We start from the raw sequence: 25029 nt of genomic DNA, 5'->3' as shown, positions 1-25029 counted from the left end.
TGTTAATGAGAGTGCTCTCAACTCCATTCTGCAACACCCAGTCAGAGGTGATCTCAGAATCCCTCCAACCCTTGACAAGGTGAGGAAAGCCATCAATCAGATAAAGAAAGACAAGGTGTGGCAGGAATGACCTCCAGGGGTGCCATGACCTCCCCTAGCGCCCCTACCTACTGTGCCAAATCCGGTTTAAATACACCTTCTTTATCTCGGCTGCCACGTCTTTGATGTTGATAGGCTCAAGGGAGGCTGTCTTTCTACCCTCTTTGGCACGGCCTGGATGTATCCTGGCTCTGTCTAACCCCCCGGTGCACTCTGACCTTTGGGGCCGCACGTGAGTCCCACAGTCGCCCATGCCCTTACAGGTCCCCAGACTCGCCCCGCGGGCCTCGCCACCCCCACTGGCGTCTGTCTCGCCCCACGGGCCTCGCCGCCCCCACTGGGGTCTGTCTCGCCTCGCAGGCCTTGCCCTTATATCGTCACCCCCAACCGGGGCCTGTGCCTCGCGCTCTCGCCCCCAACTAGTGGCCTGTGCCTCGCTATTCCCGCGGCCCGCACTGGGGCCTTGCTCGTGCTCCCAGCCCGCAAATTGGGGCTCAGGTGGCCTTGGGCTTACCTGGCCCCCAGACTCCCTTCTTGGGTCTTACGCCCACTGGGCTCCTCACAACAGGGCTCAGGCGGCCTCAGTCTTACCTGGCCCCAGACCCGCCTTCTTGGGTCTTACACCCACTGGGCTTCTCACCTACGCCCACACTGGGCTCCTCCCGATAATCGCCCCCGCTAGGCCGGGACACCCCAAAATGCAGCGCCCTCTCTGGCGCTAGGAACTCCCACTGCTGGGGAGCTCCTATGAGGCCTCCTCCAACCCCTTATAGCCTCACCCGCTCTTCCGGTTTTATACTACAACAAAACAGAAAACTCCTACTCCTGGGTTCCAACATAAGTTCCAAGCCAACCTGGCTCCCTCTCATGTATATCCTTATCAGGGTTTCCTCCACCCAGTATTGGCAAGCAGACGCTCTCCGGCCATCAGGCTTCTCTGTCATGTTCTGCTCTGCTTGCTCCAACAGAGCTCCCTCTTCCTCTACTGCCAGAGGGGAACTGACCTCTGGCCTGAACCTGGCTTGTTGAACCTCAGCCGACTCCAAGCCAAAACCAAAACCAACCTGACCTCAGTCATTGAGCTCCAGTATCCTGATGATGCTGTAGTCTGTGCTCGCTAAGAAGCAGAATTTCAGGCAACTGTTGACATGTTTACTGAAGCGTAATGGGACTGACACTTAACATTCAGAAAACTTAAGGTCCTCCATCAATAAGTTCTTAATGAGCAGTCCCCAGGTCCGATAATCCAGATCCATGGTGAGACTGGAGAACATCGAGTATTTCCTGTACCTTAGAAGCCATCTCTTGGAGAAGGCTGACATCAATAGAGAAACCCAATATCACCTCAAATGTGCAAGTGCAGCCTTCAGACACCTGAGGAGATGGATGGGTGTTAGAAGATCACATCGGATCCAAAACCAAGCTCAGGGTTTATCAAGCAGTCATTATCCCTACCTTACTGTACGGAACTGAGAAGTGAGCAGCATGCAGGAGACACCTCAAGTCGTTGGAGAAGTACCATCAACATTGCCTCTGGAAGATCCTTTGAATCCAGGGGGAAGACAGACACACCGAAGTTAGTGTCCTCTTACAAGCAACCATCACAAGGTAATGATCATCCAACACTCGACTTTGCTGGGGCAGACACATCATCCAGATGTCCAACTCCAGTTTCCCAAAGAAGTTTTATTCTTCCAGCTCATACAGGCCAAGTTTCTCTTTCTGTAATGGAGAATGGGTAATAAGGCTTTATCTGAGCCTGCCATAAAGGATTCTGGGTAACAAGATTCCAATCTTGCCCAGGACCCTCTGGAAATAGAGAGCAATGAAAACGTAAGGTTGCTATCTTGCTCCAAAGGATTGTGGGTAATGGAGTCCAGGGTTGCCTGTCCTGCAAAGGATTCTGAGCAATAAAGTCCAATCTCCTTTGCATAAAGGATTCTGGGTACTAGAATCCAAGGTTGCCTTCCTGTGAAGGATTCTAGATGATAGATGGCAATATTGCCTGGAATCCTCCAGGGAAGACAGGTAATAGAGCCAAATATTGCCCTCTTTCTGCAAAGGATTCTGGGTAATGGCATCTAGAGTTGCCCAAAATCATGTAGCCCTCCTGTAAAAGATTCTGGGTAATAGAGTCCATGATTGCAGTCTCTTCAGAGGACTCTGGGTAATGGAGTTAGAGATTACCCTCAGAGGATTGTGGGTAGTAGAGTCCAGTACTGTCCTGCAGCAAAGGATTCTGGGTAATGTGAGTCCAATCTTACCCAGATTCCTCTGGGGAAAGAGGGCAATGAGAGTTGAATGTTGCCCTCTTTCTGTCAATGATTCTGGGTAACTGAAGACCAAGGTTGCCCTTCCTGTAAAGGATTCTGGGTAATGGATTCAGTCTTGCCCAAATCCTCTATGGAAGCAGGGCAGAAGAATTCAGTCTCGCCTTACTTCTAAACAGGATTGAGTAACTGAGTCTGAGGTTACCCCTTCAAATAATTCTGGGTAATAGAGTCCAAGGTGACCCTCCTTCCTCAGAGGGTTTTGGGTAATGGAGTTTAGGGTTGTCTCTCCTGCAAAAGATTATGGGTAACAGTTCAAAAGTGCCCAGAATCCTCTGCAGAAGACCAAGAGAGTTGAATGTTGCCCTTTTTATGAAGAGGATTGTGTGTAATGGAGTCTAAGGTTGTTCCTCTTGCAAAGGATGCTGAGAAATTAGGCCAAATGTTGGCCTCTTTTATCACTGGATTGTTAGTAATGGAGTCTGAGGTTGTCCGTCTTACAAAGGAATCTGGGTAATGGAGCCCAAAGATGCTCTCCTTGTGCAGAGGATTGTGAGTTGTTGCATCCAGGGTTTTCCCCTCTTGTAAAGAATTCTGAGCAATAGAGATCAATATTGTCCCCTTTAAGCAAAAGATTCTGGGTAACACTGCTTAGAGCCCAGCTTTGGTGGGGCAGCGGGGTCCCGCATAAACTTGGGTAACACTACCCGCTCACAGGAGAGTCTGGGTAAGGACGTAACTTAAAGGCATTCTGGGGACAAGCCCCCTTTTTCCCCCTGGCGCTCGGCATTGTGGGAACTATGGCTGCCAGCGTACTCCGCGGCCGGAACAAAATGGCGGCCTCGCTCGGCCGTGGTCCGCCTTCGCCTTCTGGCCCATGAAACTACAATTCCCATGAGACCTTGGAGCACAGGACAAAATGGTGTCCCCGATCCACTCTGGAGCTGCAAAGGTTGGTGGCAGCCGGTGCTGTGCCTTCCTCCCAGCATACTTTGCGAGCACGGGGACTGCCCCCAAATGGCGCCACCCACTACTGGCGTGTGAGCCAACATCGCAGCGAAGAGCTCACGGCATTCCTGGAGCTGCAGCCCCAACCGTTCCCTCAGCGGGTCCCAACTTCTCGCGGGATTATACCTTCCAGCATACCCTGCACGCGAAGGTTGTCCGCCCTCCTTGCAACCGAGCTGACGCGGTACACACAATGTCCTCTGGGAGTTGTAGTCCTTCAGGACACCGTACCATTGACACCAATGAGGGACGGGACTACAATGACCACCATGCCCTGCGCGTGGTGTTGCTCCTCTTTACCTCCCTCTTGCCACACCCAGGCAGTCCCCTTGTTGACACCAATGAGGGGCGGGACTACAACTACCAGCATGCCTGGGGGTGGGAGGGGAGAGAAGTACAGAGAACGTGAAGCGAGCAACGCTGCCGCCCCTCAGAGAAGGGGTCTGTGAAGGGAGGGTTTGCGGGTCGGGGAGAAGTCACCCTGGCCTGAGGTGAAGGCTGGGGTAGGCCTGGCCTAGGTGGTACTATGGGAGTCCAGGGTTTCCAGGAATTCGTGGAGAAGCGCTGCCCTGGCGCTGTGGTGCCTGTCGACCTCCTCAAGCTGGCTCGGTCCTTAGCGGGGCGGGGCGGGGCTCCTTGGCCCCTTGGGTTCGCAGTTGGAGCTGGGCCTTACCCACCGCTGTCACCACCAACTTCCCAGTGTGTTTTGGGGTTGATGTCAACAGCCAGGATCTACCCATTGACTTAATGGCATGCGAAGGGGATGGCATCAATGGCCTGGCCTTACCCGCCATTGCCAACTTCCCAGCATGCCTCAGCACTTGGACACTACCCATCAAGTTCCCAGCATGCCTCAGGGTTGGTGTCGGTGGCTGGAGCCTATCCATTGACTTCCCAGCATGTCTCAGGGTTGGCAGCAGTAGCTGGGGCATACCTGCCACCTTTCCAACATGCCTCAGGATTGGTGGCAGTGGCAGCCGGGGCTTATCTACTGACTTCCCAGCGTGCCTCAGGGTTGGCAGCGGCAAGTACGGCTTACCCACTGCCTTTCTCACGTGCCCCAGGTTTGGCATTGACTCCCACCCAGCTACTGGTGGATGCGGACTCAGGACTACAGCGGCTGTATGGCGGCTACCAGATGGACTGGGTGTGCAGGGGCCAATGGAATGCTATGGCAAGCTACTTGGCAGCCTTGGCCCAGGCCTGTGCATGCCAGGGTGGCTTGGAGCTGGTGGTGATGTTCAATGGAGGGCTGGGCAAGGAGCACCTGCCTGAGTGGGGGCGGCAGGCCCAGGCTGAGCGCCAGACTGCGCAGCTCATCTTCAGCCATGTGGGCTACAAGGACACCCCCACACCCTGTGCCTGGTTCCTCCTGCCTGCCTGCCTGGGCCACTGTGTCCGCCTGGCCATGATCCGCTTCCGGGTCAAGGTAAGGCCACAACTTTTTCCCCTTCCTCACCCTAATCCCTGAATTTTAACCCCTGCCAGTGCTTTGGTTTTGAGACACTTATCTTCCCTCCTTTTGTTCGCATGCCCTGGACTGTGACCTTTGACCTATGACCCCTTCACTTCATGCCTGGGTAAAGTGGCCATCACAGAGGACATTCTGGATTTCTGCTACTCTGTCCTCTGTTGGTATGAAACTGGATGCCTTTATGTCCTCTATTTTACTCTTGAGAAAAATAGAGGACATAAAGGAGTCCAGTTTCATACCCATAGAGGACAACCAGACTGTCCTCTACGACGACCACCCTATGCCCGGAAGCCACTGAACTCTGACCCTTACCTTGGCCATGAACCTGGACACCTATGCTTTTGTTCTCTTTCTCTTTCAAATTTTTGTCCTGTGATCCCTGACCTGTTACCCTTTCTTCTCATCCCTGGGTGGCCCCTGAACTTTGATCCCCTGCCCAAGCCATAACCCCAGATACTTGTGATTTTCCTGAACTCTCAGCCATGATTCTTGACATATGATCCCTGAATTTTGACCCCACCCAAGGCATAATTCCTGACCTCTGTGATTTCCTGGAGCTCTGAACCATGACCTGTGACCCCCTTCTCCTGTGTTGCAGGTGTCAAGGTGACTCCTGGCCTTTCTCTTTGTACATATCCTGTTTTATTATCCCTCACAGCCCCTGAACTCTGTCCTATGGCCCCCAAGCCATGTGACTACATGGTGCATGAGCCATGCCCCCTGACCTCTGACCCCACATTCTCATGCCTGTTTCCCTGATGCTTCTTCAAACTCTGATCCAGAGCCTGTCCCCTTATTTTTTTCTGTCCCTGAACTTTCACCCTGATCCCTTTCTCTTAAACCAGTCCTCTGAAATCTAAGCATCAACCTTGTGCTCAGACCCCTTTCCTTTCACTTCCCAATTTGGGGGAACAGTGCATGTGACGTGTGAGCAGATATGGTAATTGTGATGCCAGGATACCTGCTCCTTGCCACCTAGTGGCAAAGAGGTATATCTGCAGGCTAGTGTGTGAGTTATCCCTGGATCATTGGCTGTGCATCCACTTCAGATCTTGGTGTACCATACATGGAAATTACACCCTCAAGTATCCTGGCCCTTGGGGAAGTGGTTGATTTGGAGTCACAGGTATCCCCAGGGTTACTTGCCAGGCACTTTATGTTGGAGTGGAATCAAAGTGTGTGCTTCTATTTCAGGCAAAAAAAAAGCTTCCTAGCTTAAGCCCCCCCCCTTATGAATTTTTGAAGAAAGCAACATATAGTATACAAGAAGATATGGTAGTAGAGTGTGTGGTATATCAGTAGATACAGTAGTAGGAGTTTATGTTATATGAAACTATATGGCAGTAGGGGTGTGTGGTATATAAAACAATATGGTAGCAGGGGCATGTGGTGTATGAGAAAATAGGGTAGAATCCAGGACATCCCCAACCCCAATTCACCCCACGCCAGTGTTGGGATTGGGTCCTGAGGTCCAGCACTGCCCCCTCTAAACCCATACACACCCAGATTGGATCCCTGAGGGCCAGTACTGCCCCTCCTGTTTTTCCCCTCCCCCAGTAATAGGGGTGTGTGGTATATGATAAAACAAGGTAGGACTGATTTAAAGACATTAAACAGGGTTCCATCAATTCAGTGGCCTGGGCCTGGTTGAAACTTAAGCAGCCAGTTCTATCCCTTACTGTCCAGCTCTACCTTGGAAGTGGTGAATGAACCTCCCTGCTCATTAGTAGCCATGACAACCCCTTTGAATAAACCACACTCCCAGGAGACCCCTTTGAGCCCCCAAAGTTTGGTCCTGGCAACCTTTAATCCTGCCCCCACAGTTACTTCCTCCACCACCATAGAATCTAACCAAGCTTGTCTGCTTTGCTGGAGGTCTTCCAGAGCTTGGAGGACCATCACCAAGAGGTGGTTGGCTTCTTTCGGGAGAATGGTTGCCATGGGCTAATTGCCCATGATGCTGAGTATGCCCTGTGCAACATCCCAGCCTACTACAGCTCCCATGCCCTCAAACTTAGCTGGAATGGCAAGAGCCTCACCACCAACCAGTTCCTCATGCAAGAGGTCGCCAAGCAGCTGGGCCTCAAAGCCTCCAGCTTCCCTGTCTTCGCTGCCCTGCTGGGTAGGTGGAACTGGGCCTGGGTGGGGGCAGCAGGATACCTAGGGGAGTTGATATCTTGCGGCACAGCATCTTCATGCTTCTATTTCCGCAAAGAAAATGGTCTTCCTTGCATAAGGCATATGCTCTAATTTTGTGGGTCTGATTTTTTGGTAGAAAAGGTGCACTGGGGATGGTGGCTGGGCTATGTGCTGGGACTCAAATCTGGCTAGAGGGTCTTGCCCTTTTGCTGAGGGTCAGACTGATGCCATACTTGGGGTCAGGAAAGAATTCTGCCCCCTCCCCCACCCCCCCCAGTCAAAGTGGTATGTACTGGGCGGGGGCAGGGGTTGCCTTTTTCTGTAGTGGGGGCATTGCCTGTTCCTAGATCTCTGGAGTGTATATTAACAACCTATTCCAGCAGCGGGACATTAGCCACTGCAGCCCCCCTGCTTTTCCTGTGGTGGGCTTGGGTGTGATATCTGGTGTGTCAGGGTAGATGGTAGTTTTGCTAAGAGGTTAGATGATCAGTATTTACATAAATCTATGTAGATAGGTCTAATCTTTATATTCATCTATGTAGATAGATCTATATATATACATATATACATGCACATATATGTATAGACATTTAATATATCTGTGTTACTCTACCTAGGTGTAATTAATTTGTATTTATTTACCTATGTCTTTATATCTGCATATACATAGATGTATGTAGATGTGTCTATATGTGTGTGCACACATACATATGTATAGGGGAGTTAGCTGTATTTACATAGATCTATGTAGATGCATTTAATTTCTGTTTATTTGCCTACTTATCTATATATTTGCATGCCTATGTGTTTCTCTGTCAATTTACATACATTCATCCACATGTCTGGCTGTCTGGCTGTTAACTTACCTATGTGCATGTGTACCTGCCTGCCTTTTTATATTTGTCCATCTACCTACTAATCTATCCACTTATCTACTTCCCTACCTACTAAATTATTTACTAATTTATTTATCTAATCTATCTACATACCTACCTATATACTTACCTACTTATTTATCTACTTACCTATTTATGTACATGCATACATACCTATGTACTTGTTTACCTGTTTATCTGTTTACTTATCTATTTATCTACTTACTTACCTGTGTAGCTATATCTAATTTATATCTGGAGGACCCTTCCAGCCCAACTTCTGAATGATCTCTATGAAAACCCATGATGATACAGGACAATACATTAAGTCTCAGCCCAACACATCAATCAATACAATTATGATGCATCAGTTCTCAGCCCAGTGCTTCCTTTGTTTAACAGGATGTCTGTGTTAGAGAACCACTTGGAGGGGGTACTCTGGGTCAGTATGGTCTATGGCCAGCGGGTATTGGAGGACATTGGTTAGCCAAGCTCATGGAAGGGTGGGGGGTTGAGGACTACTCTCTAGACCAGGGTCTCTGTGGTCAGGGAGTTGGAAAAAGGTGAGTGAGGTGAGCATTTATGCAGATGTGCTTAGGCATGGTTAAGCATTTACATAGGTCTTATTTGCAAAATGGCCCCAGATTTTTGCCCTGTTGCCAGAGTTGTAAACACTTCCTTTGAGAAGGGGCTCTCAGTACTTTCCCTCTTCTGTCATTGGTTGATTCTTCCCCCCACCTCCACCCCCCAACCCAGGTAACCACATCCTCCCTGATGAGGACCTGGCTGCCTTTCACTGGAGCCTGCTGGGCCCGGACCACCTGCTGGCATCACTCAAGGTAGCTGCACTCCTGGTTCCACCCCACGGGACAGCCCAGGGGGCTGGAGGGCTGGCTGCCTGGGTCCTCATTTCAGCCCTGGGATGGGCATAGGGTCTAGCAGATTAGAGCAGAGGCTGGGGCCCTGGACACCTGTGTTGTATCCTGGCTTTGGGAGGGACATGGGGTGTGGTGCAGGTAAAGGGTGTGAGGAAGAGCCTAGATTCCTATGTTCTATCCAGGGTCTTGAGGCGGGGGGGAGGGGTGTGTGGCAGGGATGGAAGTCAGGACTCCTGGATTCTGTCTTTGCTCTGGTAGAAGAGGAGAGTCTAGAGTGTTAGAGCAGGGAGTGGCTGGGAGCCTGGATTCCTGGGTTCTCTGGAAAAGAGTAGGGTCTGGTGGGAACTGGGGAGCTCTTGGGTTCTCTGGGAAGGAAATGGGGTCTGGTGGGATAGAACAGGGAGGAGCTGGGAACCCGAACACCTGGGTTTGTTGAGGGGGGTATCGGAGCTGGGGGGTTAGAGCAGGGAGGGGTCTGGAACCTGAACATCTGGGCTTTACTGCAGCTCTGGGAGAGGAGTATTCTCAGACAGGTTAGAGCAGGGTGTTGGGAACCCAGACACTGGGGTTCCCAGGCTTGTCACCCAGTCTGTTTCTCCCTTCCATAGGGTGCAGGGGGAAGGATGGCAACACTTTCTGACAACTCTGTGCTTGATATCTCTGGTCAGAGAGCATGTACAGGGCTTGAGAGGACACTCTAGGCTGGGTCTCTATGGTCATGGGTGCTTGGTGGTCTTGGGGCACACCAGGCTGGGTCAGTCTGATGATAGAGCACTGGATGATTGGATTGACACTCTAGCTGGGGTCTCTGTGGTCAAGAACAATCTGTGCGGAGGGGTTGTGTACCACTCTAGGCATAGTCTCTTTGGTCAGGGAGCCTCTGTCCTGGGTGGTGTGGCACTCTACAGTGGGTCTCTGTGGTCATGGATGCTCTAGGCCAGGTCTCTGTAGTCAGGGAGCACATAAGGCTGTTGGAAAGACACTCTGATTAGGGAGTCTGTGTTGGTTTTGGGGTCTCTACGGTCTGGGTGGTGTCAGTGGTTACTGTAGGCAGAGTCTCTATGGTTGTGGATTGTAGGTAGGGTTAAGGGGCTCTGTAGACTGGGTCACTGTGCTCTAGTGTTGGGGTCCCTCCAGGCTGGGTCTCTGTGATCATCATGGATGCTGCCTGGAGGAGACCTAGGATGAGTCTCTATGGTCATGGATCCTATATTGGGGGATTAGTGGGTGCTCTAGGCCAGAGCACTATGGTCCGGAAACACCTGGGAGTGTTTGGATTCCTCTGATCTGAGTCTCTACGGTCATGGATCCTACATGGGGGTTAGGGGAAACTCTAGGATAGATCTATGGCATCTGGGAGTATTAGGGTTCCTCTAGATTGAGCATTTAAGGGCAGGGATGCTGTGTGGTAGGGATTGGAGTTGATCTAGGCTGGCTCTCTATGGTCACATCGTACATGGGTTAGAGGGCACTTCAGGTCAGATCTCTATGGTTTAGAAACACCTGGGGGTATTACGGTCTCTCTAGGTTGACTCTCTATGGTCAGGTGCACCTAGGAGTGTTGGAGTCCTTCTAGGCTGGTTCTCTGTGGTCATGGATTCTATGTGGCAGTCACTTTAGGCTGGATCTCTATGGTTTAGAAGCACCTGGCGTTGGGGTCCCTCTAGGGTGGGTCTCATGGATACTACTTGGCAGGGATTAGGGGGAATCTAGGCTGAGTCTTGGTGATGTAGGAGCACATAGGTGCATTGGGATCTTTTTAGACTGAGCCTATGGTTGAAGTGGACCTGTCAGCAAACAGCTTCTTTGCCATGGGATCTCTCATGCCAAGTGCCTTCTCTCGTATCTCTCCCCACACCAGGTCTGTGCCCACCAGCTGGTACCGCCCCCCTGTGATGTGGTAATCAAGACCATCTCGGAGTACATGGCCTCCCTGCCAGACCCTGCTAACCTGGACAACATTGGCCAGGACATCTTTAAACACTCCCAGGTAGGTGGGACCCTGTACCCCTTCTCCCCCTCTGCCAGCCTCCACAAGAGCAGATTGGGGACCACTGCACCCCATCTCCCAGCTGAGATCCTGGTCCCAAGTGCCAGGGGCTGTATAGACCCCAACCCCCAGCTATTCAGAGCTCCCCCAGGGTCAGGATAACCCCACCTCCCCAAGGACTAGGGGCTGTACCAACCCCATCCCCATCTGACAGAGACCCCCCCTGCCCCTCCCCTCAGACTGGGGACTGCCCTGTGTGTCAGGGGACCCAGTCCCCAGTTCAGAGACACCCCTCAGGGCCAAGATTGGCCCTCACCACCAAGTGCCAGGGACTGTACAGATCTAACTTCAGCTATTTAGAGACACCCTGGGACCAGAACTGAGCCCACCCCCAAGCGCTAGTAGCTGTGTAGGTCCCAACCCCAGCTTTAGAGAGCTTCCCTGCAAAAATCAGGCTTGCCCCGTCCATATACCAGGGGCTGTATAATCAGACCCTGCACCCTTAGCTGAGAGTGGGGTCTCCAGTCTGATGGGACCCCGTATACCAACCCCCCATGGGAGCTGAGATCAGATTAGTGCTAGCCAGACCCCCCCCATCCCCTCATTCTCCTTTCCCCCAAAGCACACCCAAGCTCTGTAGGATGACCCCAGCTTTCTCTGCCCCTGCAGTCCAGGACAGAGGACAAGATGGGATGGTTGAAGAAGGCAGTAGAATACTACTCAGTGTGGGGGTGGGCACCGCCCCTACCCCCTATGCCCTCCTCCTGCCTGCGTGAGTATGCGGGGTGCCCATACTGGAAGCCTCCAGCCCCCCACTGCTGCCCCTTTCTAGGAGACTCCCCCCTCCGCAGCACCTCTGTTCATGGCACCTACTGGTGGACCCCCGCAACCCTCTACCAACCCCTCTGCCCTATGGTGCCTTCCGCTGGAAGCCCCAACTCCCCAGCCAGTGCCCCCTTCTGGGAACTGGTCTCCAGCCAGCTCCCTTGGCCCGTGGTGCCCCTGCTGGACCCCCACCAGTCCCCCTACCAGTGGCCTTGCCCTGTGGCATATCCTGCTAGATGCCCCTACCCCTTGCTTACCCCCCAACCCCCACATCCAGTGTCATCTTGCTAGGATCTCCCCCATGCTGGCTCCCCAGTCCTGTGGTGCCCCATGCTGCCCCTCTGCCAGGCTGCACCTCTTGTTGGAAGCCCCCTAGCCAGCTCCCCTCCGCCATGGTGCCCCCTGTTGGAAGTCCCCAGCTTCCCTATCAATGGTCCTTCCCCTACAGCACTCCCTGCTGGCCCCCTTGTGTGGCAGCACCCTCTGTTGGAAGCCCCCACCAACCCCCACTCAGCCAGAGCCCCCTGCTAGATCCTTCCCACCAGCCAACTCCCCTGCCCTATGGCATCCTCTGCTGGAAACCCCCAAACCCCCCATCAGTGGCTCTGCCCTTGGTGCTCCCTGCTGCCCCCCCAGCCAATGTCCCCTACTGGAAGCACCCTCCAACTTCCTTCAGCACCCTCCTAGTAGGACCTGAATCGCCCCTCACCCCAGAAACCAGATTTCCTGCCCCCCCCCCCACCTTCCCCACACCAGTGGCTGCCAGGGGCGGGACTGGGAGGACTGGTTTGGATGAGTTTTTGGACTGGGACACATCCCCTGCTTTCTGTCCACACAGTCCCGACTTTCGACCCCCAGGAGTGTGGTGGGGCAGCACGCAACCAGTGCAGCCCCACTGGATCCCTCCTTGGTGGGAGGCTGATGGTATGTTTTGCTCAACTGTCTCTGATGCCTGGGTTCCAGGGGGCGGGGAATGAGAGCAGGGGGCGCTCAGCCCTAGATGCCTGAGTTCTCTGGGAGGGGAGTGGGACTGGGGTGAGAGCAGTGAGAGCTGGGAGCCTGGACACCTGGGTTCCCTCCCCATTTGTGTGCATCTCTCTTCTACCCCCCAGTTTGGGAAGCTACAGTACCAGGCCCCGTCCCCTACCTCCAGTTCCGCCCCCAGCTCTGGCTCCACCTTCCCTTCCCCCTCTCCCACACTGGGTGAGGACCTTGTTCTCAGGGGCTGGGCACTGACCTTCCACCCCAAGAGCCCCATCCCTGGCCTGGGTGCCAAAGCATCAACCTCTTCTTCCTCTGATGGTGGTGATGACCATGGTGGGGCCAGCACCAAGTGAGTGGAAACAGGGCACCTACCTGGACTCCTGGGTTTCATGTGGAGGAAGGGCCAGGGACCAGATGCCTGGGTTTTGTCCCATTCTGGGAGAGGGCAGCAAGTGAGAGTTGGGTGCCCAGACACCTGGGTTCCATCTTGCTTGGAGGGGTAGGTAGTGAAAGCTTGGTGCCTGGATGCCTGGGTTCTGTTCCTGGAAGAAGAGCAGGTGAGAATTGGGCTCCCAGATGCCTAGGTTCTATCCCACTGTGGGCTCCCAGCCATCTCCCATTCCCACTGCTGGATGCCTCGGTTCAGAGCAGGAAGTGGGGAGGGAGTGAAAGCTGGTGACCTAGATGCCTGGGTTCTATCCCTTTCTGGGAATGGGAATGGGTTAGGGCTGGTATCCCAGACACCTGGGTTCTGAGTAGAGAGTGGGGAGGGAATGAAAGCTGGGGGCCTGAGTACCTGGGTTCTATCCCACTGGGAGGGGCTGGGGGCCTGAGCACCTGGGTTCTATCCCACTGGGAGGGGCAGTGGGTGAGAGTTGGGAGCCCAGACACCAGGGTTCTGACCAGAGCAGACTGGATGAGAGCTGGGCACCTGGATTGCCTGGGTTCCAGCTCCCTGGCTTATTCCTTGTCCTCCTTTCCACTCCTCCCCATCCCTGCCACAGCCACATGCCAGGGATGGGGCAGCAGGGCGGGGCTTGGGGGCCAGTCGAGGGTGAGGCTGAGCACCCAATCCCCTCGCTGCTGTCCATGGCCACACAGCCCCACCTGGACCTGACAGCCCCCCCACTGCCCCCTGTGGTCCCTGAAGTCTTGCGTGTGGCCCAGCATCGGCACAGGCATCGCCTCATGTACCCTGGCATCTACCACCTGCTTACCAAGGTCAGTCCCTTTAAAAGAGGAATCTGGGACCCTGGATGCCTGGGTTCTTTCCCTATGTGCTTGTATTCCATCTTTGCTTTGGCGGGGGTGGGGCAGCGCTGGGGGTCCAAATGCCTGGGTTCTTCTCCTGGGGGGCCTGGACTCCTGCGTTCCAACCCTATTTTGTGGGAGAAGGGGATAGAGCTGGGGGCCTGGACAACTGGGCTCTATATCTGCTCTGGGGGATGGGTCTGAGAGCCCAGACATCTGGGTTCTATTCCTGCTTGTGGAGGGAGGGGACTGGGGGCCCAGACACCCAGGTTCCATCCCTGGATGCCTGGGTTCAATCCCTGTTTTGGGGGGTGGGGGGAACCTCACATGTTGGAATTCTTCCCTCAGGGGGTCCAGACACCTGTTCTGTCCCTGTTAGAGGTGGAGCTGGTGGCCTTGATGCTGGAGTGCCTTCCTCAGGGGCCCAGATGACTGGGTTCCAGCCCTGCTTTGGAGGTAGGGCTGGGGGCCTGGATGCTTGGGTCCTCACGGCCTGCTGTACAGGGTGAGATCAAGCTGCCCGTGTGTATTGAGGATGAGGGTACTATGGAGCTGCCACCGGCTACTGTACTCTTCCGTGCTGCCCACCAGCGCATCTATGGTGTCCTCTTCAGCATGGCTGAGAGCCAGCGGTGTCCCCAGTGCCTCAGCCTGCGCCGTCACGGCCCACGTGAAGGTGAGGGAGGGGCCCAAAATCCTGGGTCGTCTGGGAGTGGTGGGGGAGAGCAGGGGGGCCTGGGACCCTGGACACCTGGATTCTCTGGGAGGGAAGTGGGAGCTGGGGGGTGAGAGCATGGGGGGCTGGAAGCCCAAACACCTGGGTTCCCTTCTCAGTTCTTGGTGAGAGGTAGGGCGTATCTGAGTCAGGCTGGGGGAGCCAGGACTCTTGGGTTCTTTGTGAGAAGCAGGGGTGCTGGTGGGTCAAAGGAGAGGGTTCTTGGAGCCTAGATATCTGTGTTCTCTTCCCAGCTCTGGGTGTGGGGTTGGTTTTGGCCCAGCCAGGCAGCACTTCTGGATTCTTCTCTGAGCTCCCAGTTCCCTCCTGCCAGCTTCTAATCCTCCTTCTCCCCCCACCTCCCTGCCAGCACCACCTGTCATGGTGAAGGAGTGGGCAGCTTACAAAGGCAAGGCCCCTCACAGTCCTGAGCTGGTGCCGGCACTGCCCTTCTGTGAGTGGACCTGCCCTAACCTGAAGTGACTGTGACTGGGGAAGGCAACTGAAGACCGAAGCCGACGCATGCGTGCCTTCCTGGCCTGTCTGCGGGCTGACAAACCTGCCATACTCAACCCTGCCTGTGTGCCCACTCACCTGCTGCTGCTCTGCTGTGTTCTCCAGTCAGGGGCAGGGGCAGGGGCAGGGGCAGGGCCAAGTAGGGGTAGAGGGAGAGATGGGCAAACATATAGGTCTGGATTTGATGAGAACCTAATCTGATTGCTAAGGTTTAATGGAGGGAGCTGGGCTGGGTGGATGGGGGTGGGTTTAATAGATGGGGCAGGGCTAGGTGGGACGGGGCAAGGCCACATGGAGTGAAACTGCTGCGAATCTAGGCTTAGGTTTGATGAAAGCCTGATTCTACTGCTAGAGGTGGGTGGAAGGGGTGGGATTTAATGGGATGTGAGAGAATAGGATGGGAAGGGGTGGGACCAGATTGGAGGAGGTGGGGGCCACATGGGATGAAACAGATGCAGATCTGGGCCTAGGTTGGTTAAGAGCCTGACTCCATTGCTAGAGTTGATGGAGGGTGTGGAGCTATGCGGGGGGAAACTGATGCAGATTTGGGCCTGGGTTTGATAAGAGCTTGATCCTATTGCTAGAAGACAGCCTGATCCCCTTGCTGGGGCTGGATGGGAAGAGGCAGGGCCATGAGGGGCAAAACCAGTGTTGATCTGGGCCTGGGTTTGCTGAGAGCCTGATCCCGTTTCTAGAGCAGGATGGGAGGAGGTGGTGCTTGATGGGAAGGGACATGTCCTTATATGGGGAAACAGGGATTTGGGCCTGGGTTTGAGAGCCTGATCTTATTACTGGGGCTTGATGAGAAGGATCTGGGCTTGATGGATGGGGGGGAAATTGATGCCAATCTGGGTCAGGGTTTGTTGAGAGCCTGGTCCTATTGCTAGAGCTGGATGGGAGGGGACAAGGTGTGATGGGAGGTGGGAGGGCTGGACAGAGGGGGTAGAATTGGATAAGAGGGGGTGAGGCTGTGTTTGTTGTGCGGGTGGGAAATGGTGAGGATCTGGGCCTTGGTTTGCTAAGAGCCTAGTCATATTGCTGGAGGAGACTGGGTGGGGCTGGACTGGGGGCAGGGCCACCTGGGGTGAAACTGATGAGCCTGGGTTTGCTGAGGGCTTGGTCCCATGGCTAGAAGAAAGGGGCTGGCTTTGATGGGCCAGGGCTGGATTGGAGAAGGCGGCCACATGAGGTGAAACCAGCACTGATCTGGCCCTGGGATTGTTGAGAACCTGATCCCATTGCTAGGAGAGAGGGGGCAGAGCTAAATGGGAGGGGCAGGGCCAAGTGTGGTAAAACTGATGCTGATCTGGGAGCGGGGATGGGAACCCAGACACCTGGGTTCTCTCCCTGCTCTGGAAGAGAAGCATGGAGGACTGATGGATTAAAGGTCACCTGAGCTCCCTAGAAGGGGTTTGTCAGGTGGGGTGGTGGATCTGGGAGTCTGGATTCCTGGATTCTATCCCATCTCTGAGAGGAGAGTAGGAGCTGGTGGGTTAGAACAAAGGTGATCCAGGACTCGGACACCTGGGTGCTCTAGAAGAGATTATAAGCAGGATAAGCATTGGGAGTTTGGATGCCTGGGTTATCCCCATTCTGGGAGGGGAGTAGGGGGAGTTGATGGGTGAGAGCAAAGTGTGGTCAGAGGCCTGGATGCCTGGGTTCTCTAGAATGGGGTATAAGCAGGGCTGGGGGCTAGGATTCCAGACACCCGCATTCTTTCCTTGCTCTGGGCGGGTAGCAAGGGGGATGACAGGTGAGAGCAAAGGGGAATGGACCTAGACACCTGGGTTCTCTAGAAAGGGTTTGTCAAGGAGGAACTAGGTACCTGGATGCCTGGATTCTCTCTGCTCTGGGAAGGCGGTGGGAAGCTGTGAAAGTTTTGAGGGGTGCCATAGCCCTTCTCCTCCACCCCTTCCCCGCTGGGATCCTGATAGGCATTTGTCCCTAGGTACATGGTGCAGTGGCCAGGGGGGGCGGATCCTGCACTGGCAGGACCTGGATGCTTTCCTCGCCCAAGCTGTGTCCCCTCAGCTCTGCGAGCAAGGCCAGCTCCAGGAGCTCAAGGTAGGGGCGCCTGGGTTTTCTGGGACAGGAGTGGGGGCTCAGGGGTGAGAGCAGGGAAGGCTGGGAGCCTGGATGCCTAGATTCTCTGGGATATGAGCTGGGCCTACAGGGTGAGAGTAGGGTTGCCCTGGTCTGAACAGGCCCTAGCCAGGCCCCCTCCTTGCAGTGTTATGGGACTGTTCCCCAGCTACCCCACCCCAGAGTTGGCTGCATCTCAGCCCCCCCCTGTGGCGTTATAACCAGCTGTTCCACCCCTGAGCTGGCTGCAACTCCCCAGCATTACACTTGGTCATCCCCAGCTGCCCTGCCCCAGCATTGGCCACATTTGTATAGCCCTTAAACTCTACTATTCCACCCCAGAGTTAGCCTCATCTATGTAATTTATACTCAGCTGGCCCAAGCTGCCCCACCCTAGAGCTGGCCAAGTCTATGTAGCTGCTATACTTGACCATTCCACCCTAGTACTGGTTGCACCTAATAACTGGCTACATCTCTATGTCAGTTATACTCCAGCATTGCACCCCAGAACTGGCTGTTTTTATAGCTGTTATATTCAGCTGTTACACCCCAGAGCTAGCCGCTTCTGCATGGTAGTTATACTCAGCCATTAAACCCCAGAGCTCACTGCATTGCTATAGCTGTTATACTTAGCTGCCCCACCCTAGAGCTAGCTGCATCTGTGCCTGCAGCTGAAGCAGGTGGACGTGCGGGGTGTGCAGCTAGCAGCACTGGCCATGAGCAGGGTGGACACAGCACTGATGGCCAATGATGCATGTGGGCAGCCACTGCCCTGGGAGCATTGCACCCCCTGGGGCTACTTCGATGGGAAGCTCTTCCAGGGCAAGCTGCAACATGCCACGAGATAGCACACCTCCCTGCTGGAGCTCTGTAACAGACAGTTGTGCCTGGGTTCCGTGGGAGGGGAATGGGGGCAGAGGGATTAAAGCAGGGGGTTTGGGACACCTGGGTTCTGTGGGAGGGGAGGGGCTGGATGCCTGGGAAGGGAGGGGAAACTGGATTCTCAGAGCACGGGGCAGTTGTAGCCCAGATGCCTGGGTTCTTTCTGAGATCTGAGAAGTGAGATAGGTGGCAATTAGAGGGTTAAACCACAGGGGTGGTGGCCAGGACACCTGGGTTCTATCCCAGGATGATGGGGGGAGGAGTGCCTGAATCCATAGAGGCGGGCTTAGAGAGGGGTGGAGCCAGCTAGTGTGACCCTATCCCCTGACCCCCAGCCTGAGCAGGCGGCCAAGGTAGGGAAGATGCGGCAGAGCATCCTGGAGGGCATTACCCAGGTGCCCCTGCTGCTGCCAGCCCTGCCCTTTGCCCCACCCTTCTGCTCCGGTGTCCCACCCACCGCTGTCCAGACCTGCAGCTTTGCAGGTGAGTGTTGCCCCACTGTATCTCTATAGCTGTTATACTCAGCTGCCCCACCCCAGAGCTAACCGCATCTGTGCCTGCAGCTGGTACAGGTGGATGTGCGGGGTGTGCAGCTAGCAGCGCTGGCCATGAGCAGGGTGGACACAGCACTGATGGTCAACAATGCATGTGGGCAGCCACTGCCCTGGGAGCACTGCACCCCCTGGGGCTACTTCAATGGGAAGCTCTTCCAGAGCTTACCTGGCAGGGGAGACACCATGATCAATCAGGTGGTTTTCTGGCAGGGGAAGCAGCGTGACCACGTAGGCGAGCTCCCCAGGGTAATTGTCTCTGATATGTCCTCCATAGGAGGTCTATATTGAGCAGATTCTTTTTGGTATTGGGTGGTGGAACCGGAGCGTGCTCCATCCACTCCATGCATTGACCTGGTATTACAGTGCTTCCAGGACCGGTGCAAAAAAACAGAAGGAAAAAAAAAAAAGCTCTTCCAGAGCTGGTCTTATCCCTTGTTTGCTCCAATCCTTGGTGGCCACTCCCCATCCTTTCTAGCCACTTCTCCTTTCTAGCCCTGCCCATTTTCTGGTCATGCCCCCTTCCTGACTCCACCCCTTCTTTCTGGTCCCATCGCTCTCCATCGCTGGTCTACCTCTTCCTGGCATGGTCTTGTCCCTTTCTGCCTACGCCCCCTTGTTTCTGAGGATGCCCTGTTCTATCTGGCCACATGCCTCCATCTTGGTTCAGGAGGTGTGAGAGCAGGGGGCCTAGGAATCTGCACACCTGAGTTCCATCCTGGCTTGGTGGGGAGATGGTTAGAGCAGTAGAGCTGGAAACCTGGATGCCTGGGTTCTCCCAGATCTCAGAGGGGAGTGGAGGCTAGGGGGTTACAGCAGGGGTGGGGCTGGGCACCAGGGTGCCTGGGTTCTATCCTTGCTTGGGGAGGTGTTAGAACAAGGGAGCTGGGACACCTGCTGATGGCTGTAGATGGCTCTAGGTTGACCCTTTTGCCCTCCCTTCCCCAAACCCAGGTCTGCATCCCATCCCACCCCAGGGGGGCAAATTGGAGATTGCTGGCATGGTGGTGGGGCAGTGGGCTGGGAGCAAGCCTTCACAGGACCGCGGTTCTGGCGGCATGTAGGTGGTGTCTGTCGGGGGACCAGGCAAGGGGTAAGTATTGGCAGTGGGGGGGTGCTGCCCCTAATGACTTTGCAGCTTCATGGCTCTGAATATTTTCCCTATGTGAATATTCATAATGGGAATGTCTCTGACTAATTGGCACCTGCCCTGGTGCCTGTGACCTCAGCTTCCCTTGGATTCTTTAGCTTTATTGAAAATATTTTAGATAAATGGATAGACAAAGGTATAGATATATAGGTTAGAGATATATAAATATTATATTGAGATAGGTATGCTATCAATATATAAATACATATATAGATTAGATATATGCATATAGAGGTAGATGTATAAATATATATGTATAGATTTGATATATAGAAATAGATATAGAAACGGCAATAGATATATAGATAGATGTGTATACATATAGAGAAAGAGCTATGTAGATACTTAGAGATATAGATATATAGATGGTTATAGGAGACGTATATATAGGAAAATATAGATTAAATATATAGATTTATAAAAATATACATACAGAGATATGCTGTACATTAGAGACAGATATAGAGATAGATGGGTGTGCATATGTATTCTAAATAAATAAACACAAATAATGGTAGTAAAGCATAAGAAATAATAAAGCTTCATAAAGAACAATGTGGTAATAAGAAAATAGCTAAAAATAATAGTAATACATAACACTATTAATGTAAAATAATGTAATGATAAGTAAATTTAAAGATAAGTGATAGCGATAAATAAGCAAGCTTTTTTAGCATAGTGTAACAATACAATACTGATATGTGATAGCAATACATAAATAATGACATTTTATTAGTGTAATATAATACTAAGTTAATAAAGGTAAGTGATAGTGATGTATACAATAAATAAAGCTTTATTAGCATAATAATATAATGCTAAGTTAATAAATATAAGAGGTAGAGTTGTGATACATAAATGACAAAGCTTTATTAACATAATATGGTCATTAATATAATGCTACGTAAATAAATGACAGTGATAACGCATAAAACAAACAGTGAAGGTTTATTAGCATTATGCTAAATAATATTATTCTGAATAAAGATAACTGATAGTGGACATGTCTACAAGTGCAATTAATGTAAAGCAATAATAAACCCTGGAGCTTATTGCACTAGAGTTTATTGCTCCTGCGTGTGCCATTTGAATGTGTGCCTGGGACTGCTGCAGGTTGAGCTGGGTTGGCCCTGCCCCAGCTGGCAGCAGCCTGAGGGTCAGCTTGCCAGCCTGGGGCTACTCCCCCCTGGTTCAGTGGGCTGCAGAGGGGCTGGATGGAGTACAGGAGTGCTCCCAGAGCAGGGCTAGCTGGCAGGTAGTCCTCTCATTGAAGCACCCTCATGCCCCAGCCAGCCAGGGCAGCATCTACACGTGCACTGCTGCAGAGTAAAAAAACTCTGCAGCAGAATAGTACTTGTACAAGACTTTCCTGCTGAGGAGTAAATTAATTTACTCCAGCCTACTAGTGTGTCTACAGGTGTGCCCCTATGTTTACTGAGGCAGTTAACATCTTGTGTAGGCATGCCTGGTACAGTAAAAGCTCAGAGTGGGGCCTCACAGAAACAGGAAGTGCCACGGTGGGCACTTCTGGTTTCACTTTTCCTTACAAGCCAGCATGCTGGTTAACAGAGCAGCATGCTGCCTTGTAAGGTGCCAGTTACCAGAGAGTTTACTGTAATATGTAAAATAGATAATGAAACTTTATTAGTGTAGTATGGTAGTTAATACAACACTAAGTAAATTTAAAATAAAAAGTAAGGCATAGAATACATAATAAAGCTTTAATAAAACATAATATAATAATATATGATATGCCAAGTAAATACATGAAACTAAACAGAAATATATATATACAGTAATGAAAAATGCAGCTTTATTAAAATTAATCAATGGGCCCTTTCTCATTATTGGAGAGAAACATGCTAATTAACCATAATAATCCCTATGGACTGTTATACATTTTTAAACAGCTTGTAATTCTTTTGTTAATTCTTCTTCTGGACCTTAAAGAAGACCCATCCAGAAAGAATCGGATTCATTATGAATTTGGTCTCCTTGCATTTTGTTCTTGTTTATCATACTTAATATTCATCCCAATTAGAAGCATTGTTGGCCAGCGGTGTTCCCCTCTTCCTTATCTCTCTAATTAGAAGAGGCAGATTCCAAGAGATGACTCTGGATTATTTGAAGCGATTGTTATTACTGACTTGTGCTTCTTATCATTAGAATAATGATTGGGAATCTAAGTAACCCTAATATTACAGGTATTAAGGATCCTTGTTTATTACTCAGCACCCCCAGTTGAAAGCCTTATTGAGTGTGTATCTCATTATGCATATGCATTAATCCTGGCAGTGACCTTACTGCATTGTTTGTCTCAGTTAATTCATTAGGCATCATTAGTCTATTTATAATGGCTTATATTTGATTCTTAGTGTTAATGATGATTGTTGAATTACTTGACTGTTGTGAAAAACCTATAGGGGATGGAAAGCTGTCATGATTTGTCATTGCTAATTACCAAGGATCCTGGTTTTCTCTGATTAAGAAATAGCAACTTCTCTCATTAAAAACCCTGAAATCCACATTTTTCTGTGATTAAAACAAAACATCACTATATATTTAGGTATGTTTTATTGATACATTTACAATTTTAAAGCAATTTGGAAGCCTACCAGTGCCTCAATCACTATAGTAAAATAAATTCTAAATACCTATAAATTTAGCCCTACTTATGCCATTGCCCCGCACTCCTAAACCACAGCCCCCAACCCTGCTTGTGCCTCTCACATCCTATCCACAGCACCCTGCCAGAGGGGGGACCGCAGCTGCGAGGGCTGTGGGGCCTGGAACCTGGACCCGCAGCCCCCAGCCTTCTTCAGCAGTGCCCAAGCCCTGGTTGCTGCCCATGGGAGGCAGTGGTGGCTGTGGTGGAGCACAGCATGTAGCTCAGCTTCCCCCCACCCAGTTGGCATGGCCGGAGTGGAGCCTGGGGTGGGGGGCAAAGTGGCTTATGCAGGCTGCCTGCTACGGGTTCCGGCTCCCTTGCCCTGTTGCCTTCCTCCTGGGGCATCTGCAGCCCAGTAGGTAGGACCTGGCATGGTAAGGCTAGGCGGAGAAGCTTGGTGCTACTGCCGTGAGCCCCGCATCACCATGGTAAGGCAGCCCCTGCCTGCCCAGCAGCAGCAAGGGGCAGAACTTCAGATCACCACCCCGACTGCTGCCATGTGGGCAGCATTGAGCCTCCCTGTCTTGCTCTGCTCTACTGCGTCGGGTTCTGCCTGCTGCGCTACAGAGGCCCCAGTGAGGGAGGGCAGCAGAGTGGGGACTCCTGAGCTTGCAGTAGGCAGCCTACCCCCACCCCACACACAAATTGGGGGAGGCATGTGCCCCCCATACCCCCCAAGAGTGCCTACAGCAGCAGAGAGCTAGCCCCCACTGTCCCTTGGACAAATCACCCACGGTCCTATCCCACTCGCTGCCCAGGCTCTGTGGCCGCACATACTGCCCCAGCTGGGCAGCAGTCCCAGCCCTGCCCAACTCTGCTCCTTCCCTGACCATGGGGGCCTCAATTCTGCCTTCCCCCAGCCTTACCTACAGGAGCTGCTCTCCAGGCTGCCTGATAGCCATGTGCATGTGCATTTTTCTCTTTTTAATGGAGAAAATCTAGGTTTTTTCTCATTAAAATGAGAAAATCCAGGTTTTACCATGGTTTTTCCATGGTGAATGGAAAACCCAGATCCCTGTTAATTACCCCGATCTTATTAGTTATAATCATGTGGCTTCATTATAATTAATTGCAACTGATAGAAAACAATTTTGTCTAGAAGTAAGAATATAGAATCAATTCATTATAAAAATGATGGCCACAAATATTACTAATTACGAGAATGCTAGTAAGTCATAATAATGACTAATAAATAAAATACCATATAAGTAATATCGAGTATGTAAAATATACAAATAATTATATAACTATATAATAATATAAGCATTATATATATGAATAAGTATATAACTACAATTGTGCAAATATGTATCATATATATTTATATAATTAATTATGTCTGTATTCATATATAATTATATATTTATATATGTTATTGATTATATGATTATACAGTAAAGTTTAAGAGAATTAAAATAATAGTCATAACAATCGTATTTGATAATGCATTTAAATAATAAGAATGAATAGTAATGACCATTAATCATAGTAATGGCATGATACTAACTGAATTTATTAGTATAATGAATTGTATAATGAATTATAAATATAATAAATATGTAAGGTGGGATCATTAATTATAATAATGGCATTAGATAATAAATAAATGTGTTAGTATACTAAATCATAATGAGTTCTAAAAATAACTTCAATAAATGCAAATAAATACAAAAAACCAGTAAATAATGTAGTGTGTAATTTAATATGGTATATGTAATACATACCATATGTAAAATAACATAGAATAATATAGCAACAAGTAAATGAGAATAAATAGACTGGAATAAAAGTAAGATTAAATGATTAATTTAATTGCCTGATGATGATAATAATTATGATAATAACATCATTCTGTTTCATTGTTATTGTTGCTATTATTTTTTCATTGTTGTTTTGTTACTATTGTTATTATGATGGTGATGATAACTGAGATGATGTATACATGCTGATGTTTTATGAGTGGAAATAAATGATAGTTATTTATCTGTCTTGATTATTAGTTTAATGAGAAAGAGATATTCTAGCAGTGCTAATTAATCAGTCCTTGTTGATCAGTTCTCATTAGAAATATTGTTATTCCCCAATTCTCTGCTTGGGTGATTGAAACAATCTTGTTACCTCCACCACCACCTTTCTCCTTACAGCAGGGATCGGATGCCTTAACAAACTGCTCCCCTCACTACCTATCCTTATCTCTTAGCAGACCCCATTAGTCAGCCTCTTCATTATTTTCTTGTCCCTGCTTTTAGCTTGGCCTGTGTCTAATGGGTCTGTGTCTCCACTGTCCCCAGCCACAGCCGGGATGCCCTGGGCAAGCTCCTCAAGGGAAACAAGAGGATCAATAAGTAGGTATGTGCTGGGGGGAGAAGGTTTCTGCTGTGTTATATGTGGCTATTCCCCAGCTGCCCCACCCCAGACCTGGCTGCACCATGGCCTAGGGGGCATTATAATCACCGATCTCAGAGCTGGCTGCATCAAGGCCCTCCCAGGTGGGGTTATAATTGGGAGTTCCTGTGTGTTCCACCTCAGCATTGGTTGCATCACAGCCTAGTCCCAGAAGTGGGTATATTCAAGACCCTCCCAGACAGCATCATATTCAGCTGTTCCTCAGCTACTCCACTCCAGAGCTGGCTGCATCTCGGTGCCTGATAGGCTTTGCTACATTATATGCG

The 25029-nt window shown here is 51.1% G+C and overlaps 1 protein-coding gene and 1 pseudogene across 1 annotated transcript; both read left to right on the top strand.

The window, feature by feature from the left end:
• Positions 1 to 3824: 3824 nt before the first annotated feature.
• Positions 3825 to 24706, top strand: FAM120C (family with sequence similarity 120 member C). The gene is given in 17 exon segments (XM_090061550.1): positions 3825 to 4806; positions 6727 to 6973; positions 8622 to 8704; positions 10605 to 10733; positions 11403 to 11505; positions 12397 to 12482; positions 12671 to 12875; positions 13336 to 13763; positions 14298 to 14469; positions 14879 to 15128; positions 16973 to 16991; positions 16993 to 17088; positions 17778 to 17942; positions 18324 to 18471; positions 19210 to 19265; positions 19460 to 19632; positions 24649 to 24706. Coding segments are annotated over 17 exon segments (3321 nt in total). The 5' UTR covers positions 3825 to 3903.
• LOC149858537 (U2 spliceosomal RNA) lies at positions 18776 to 18930 on the top strand (annotated as a pseudogene).
• Positions 24707 to 25029: the final 323 nt, after the last annotated feature.

This window comes from Crocodylus siamensis, chromosome 8 (genome assembly GCF_052110815.1).
Source record: "Crocodylus siamensis isolate JL-2025a chromosome 8, ASM5211081v1, whole genome shotgun sequence".
NCBI lineage: Eukaryota > Metazoa > Chordata > Crocodylia > Crocodylidae > Crocodylus > Crocodylus siamensis.
This window is presented reverse-complemented; position numbering and strand designations above follow the sequence as displayed.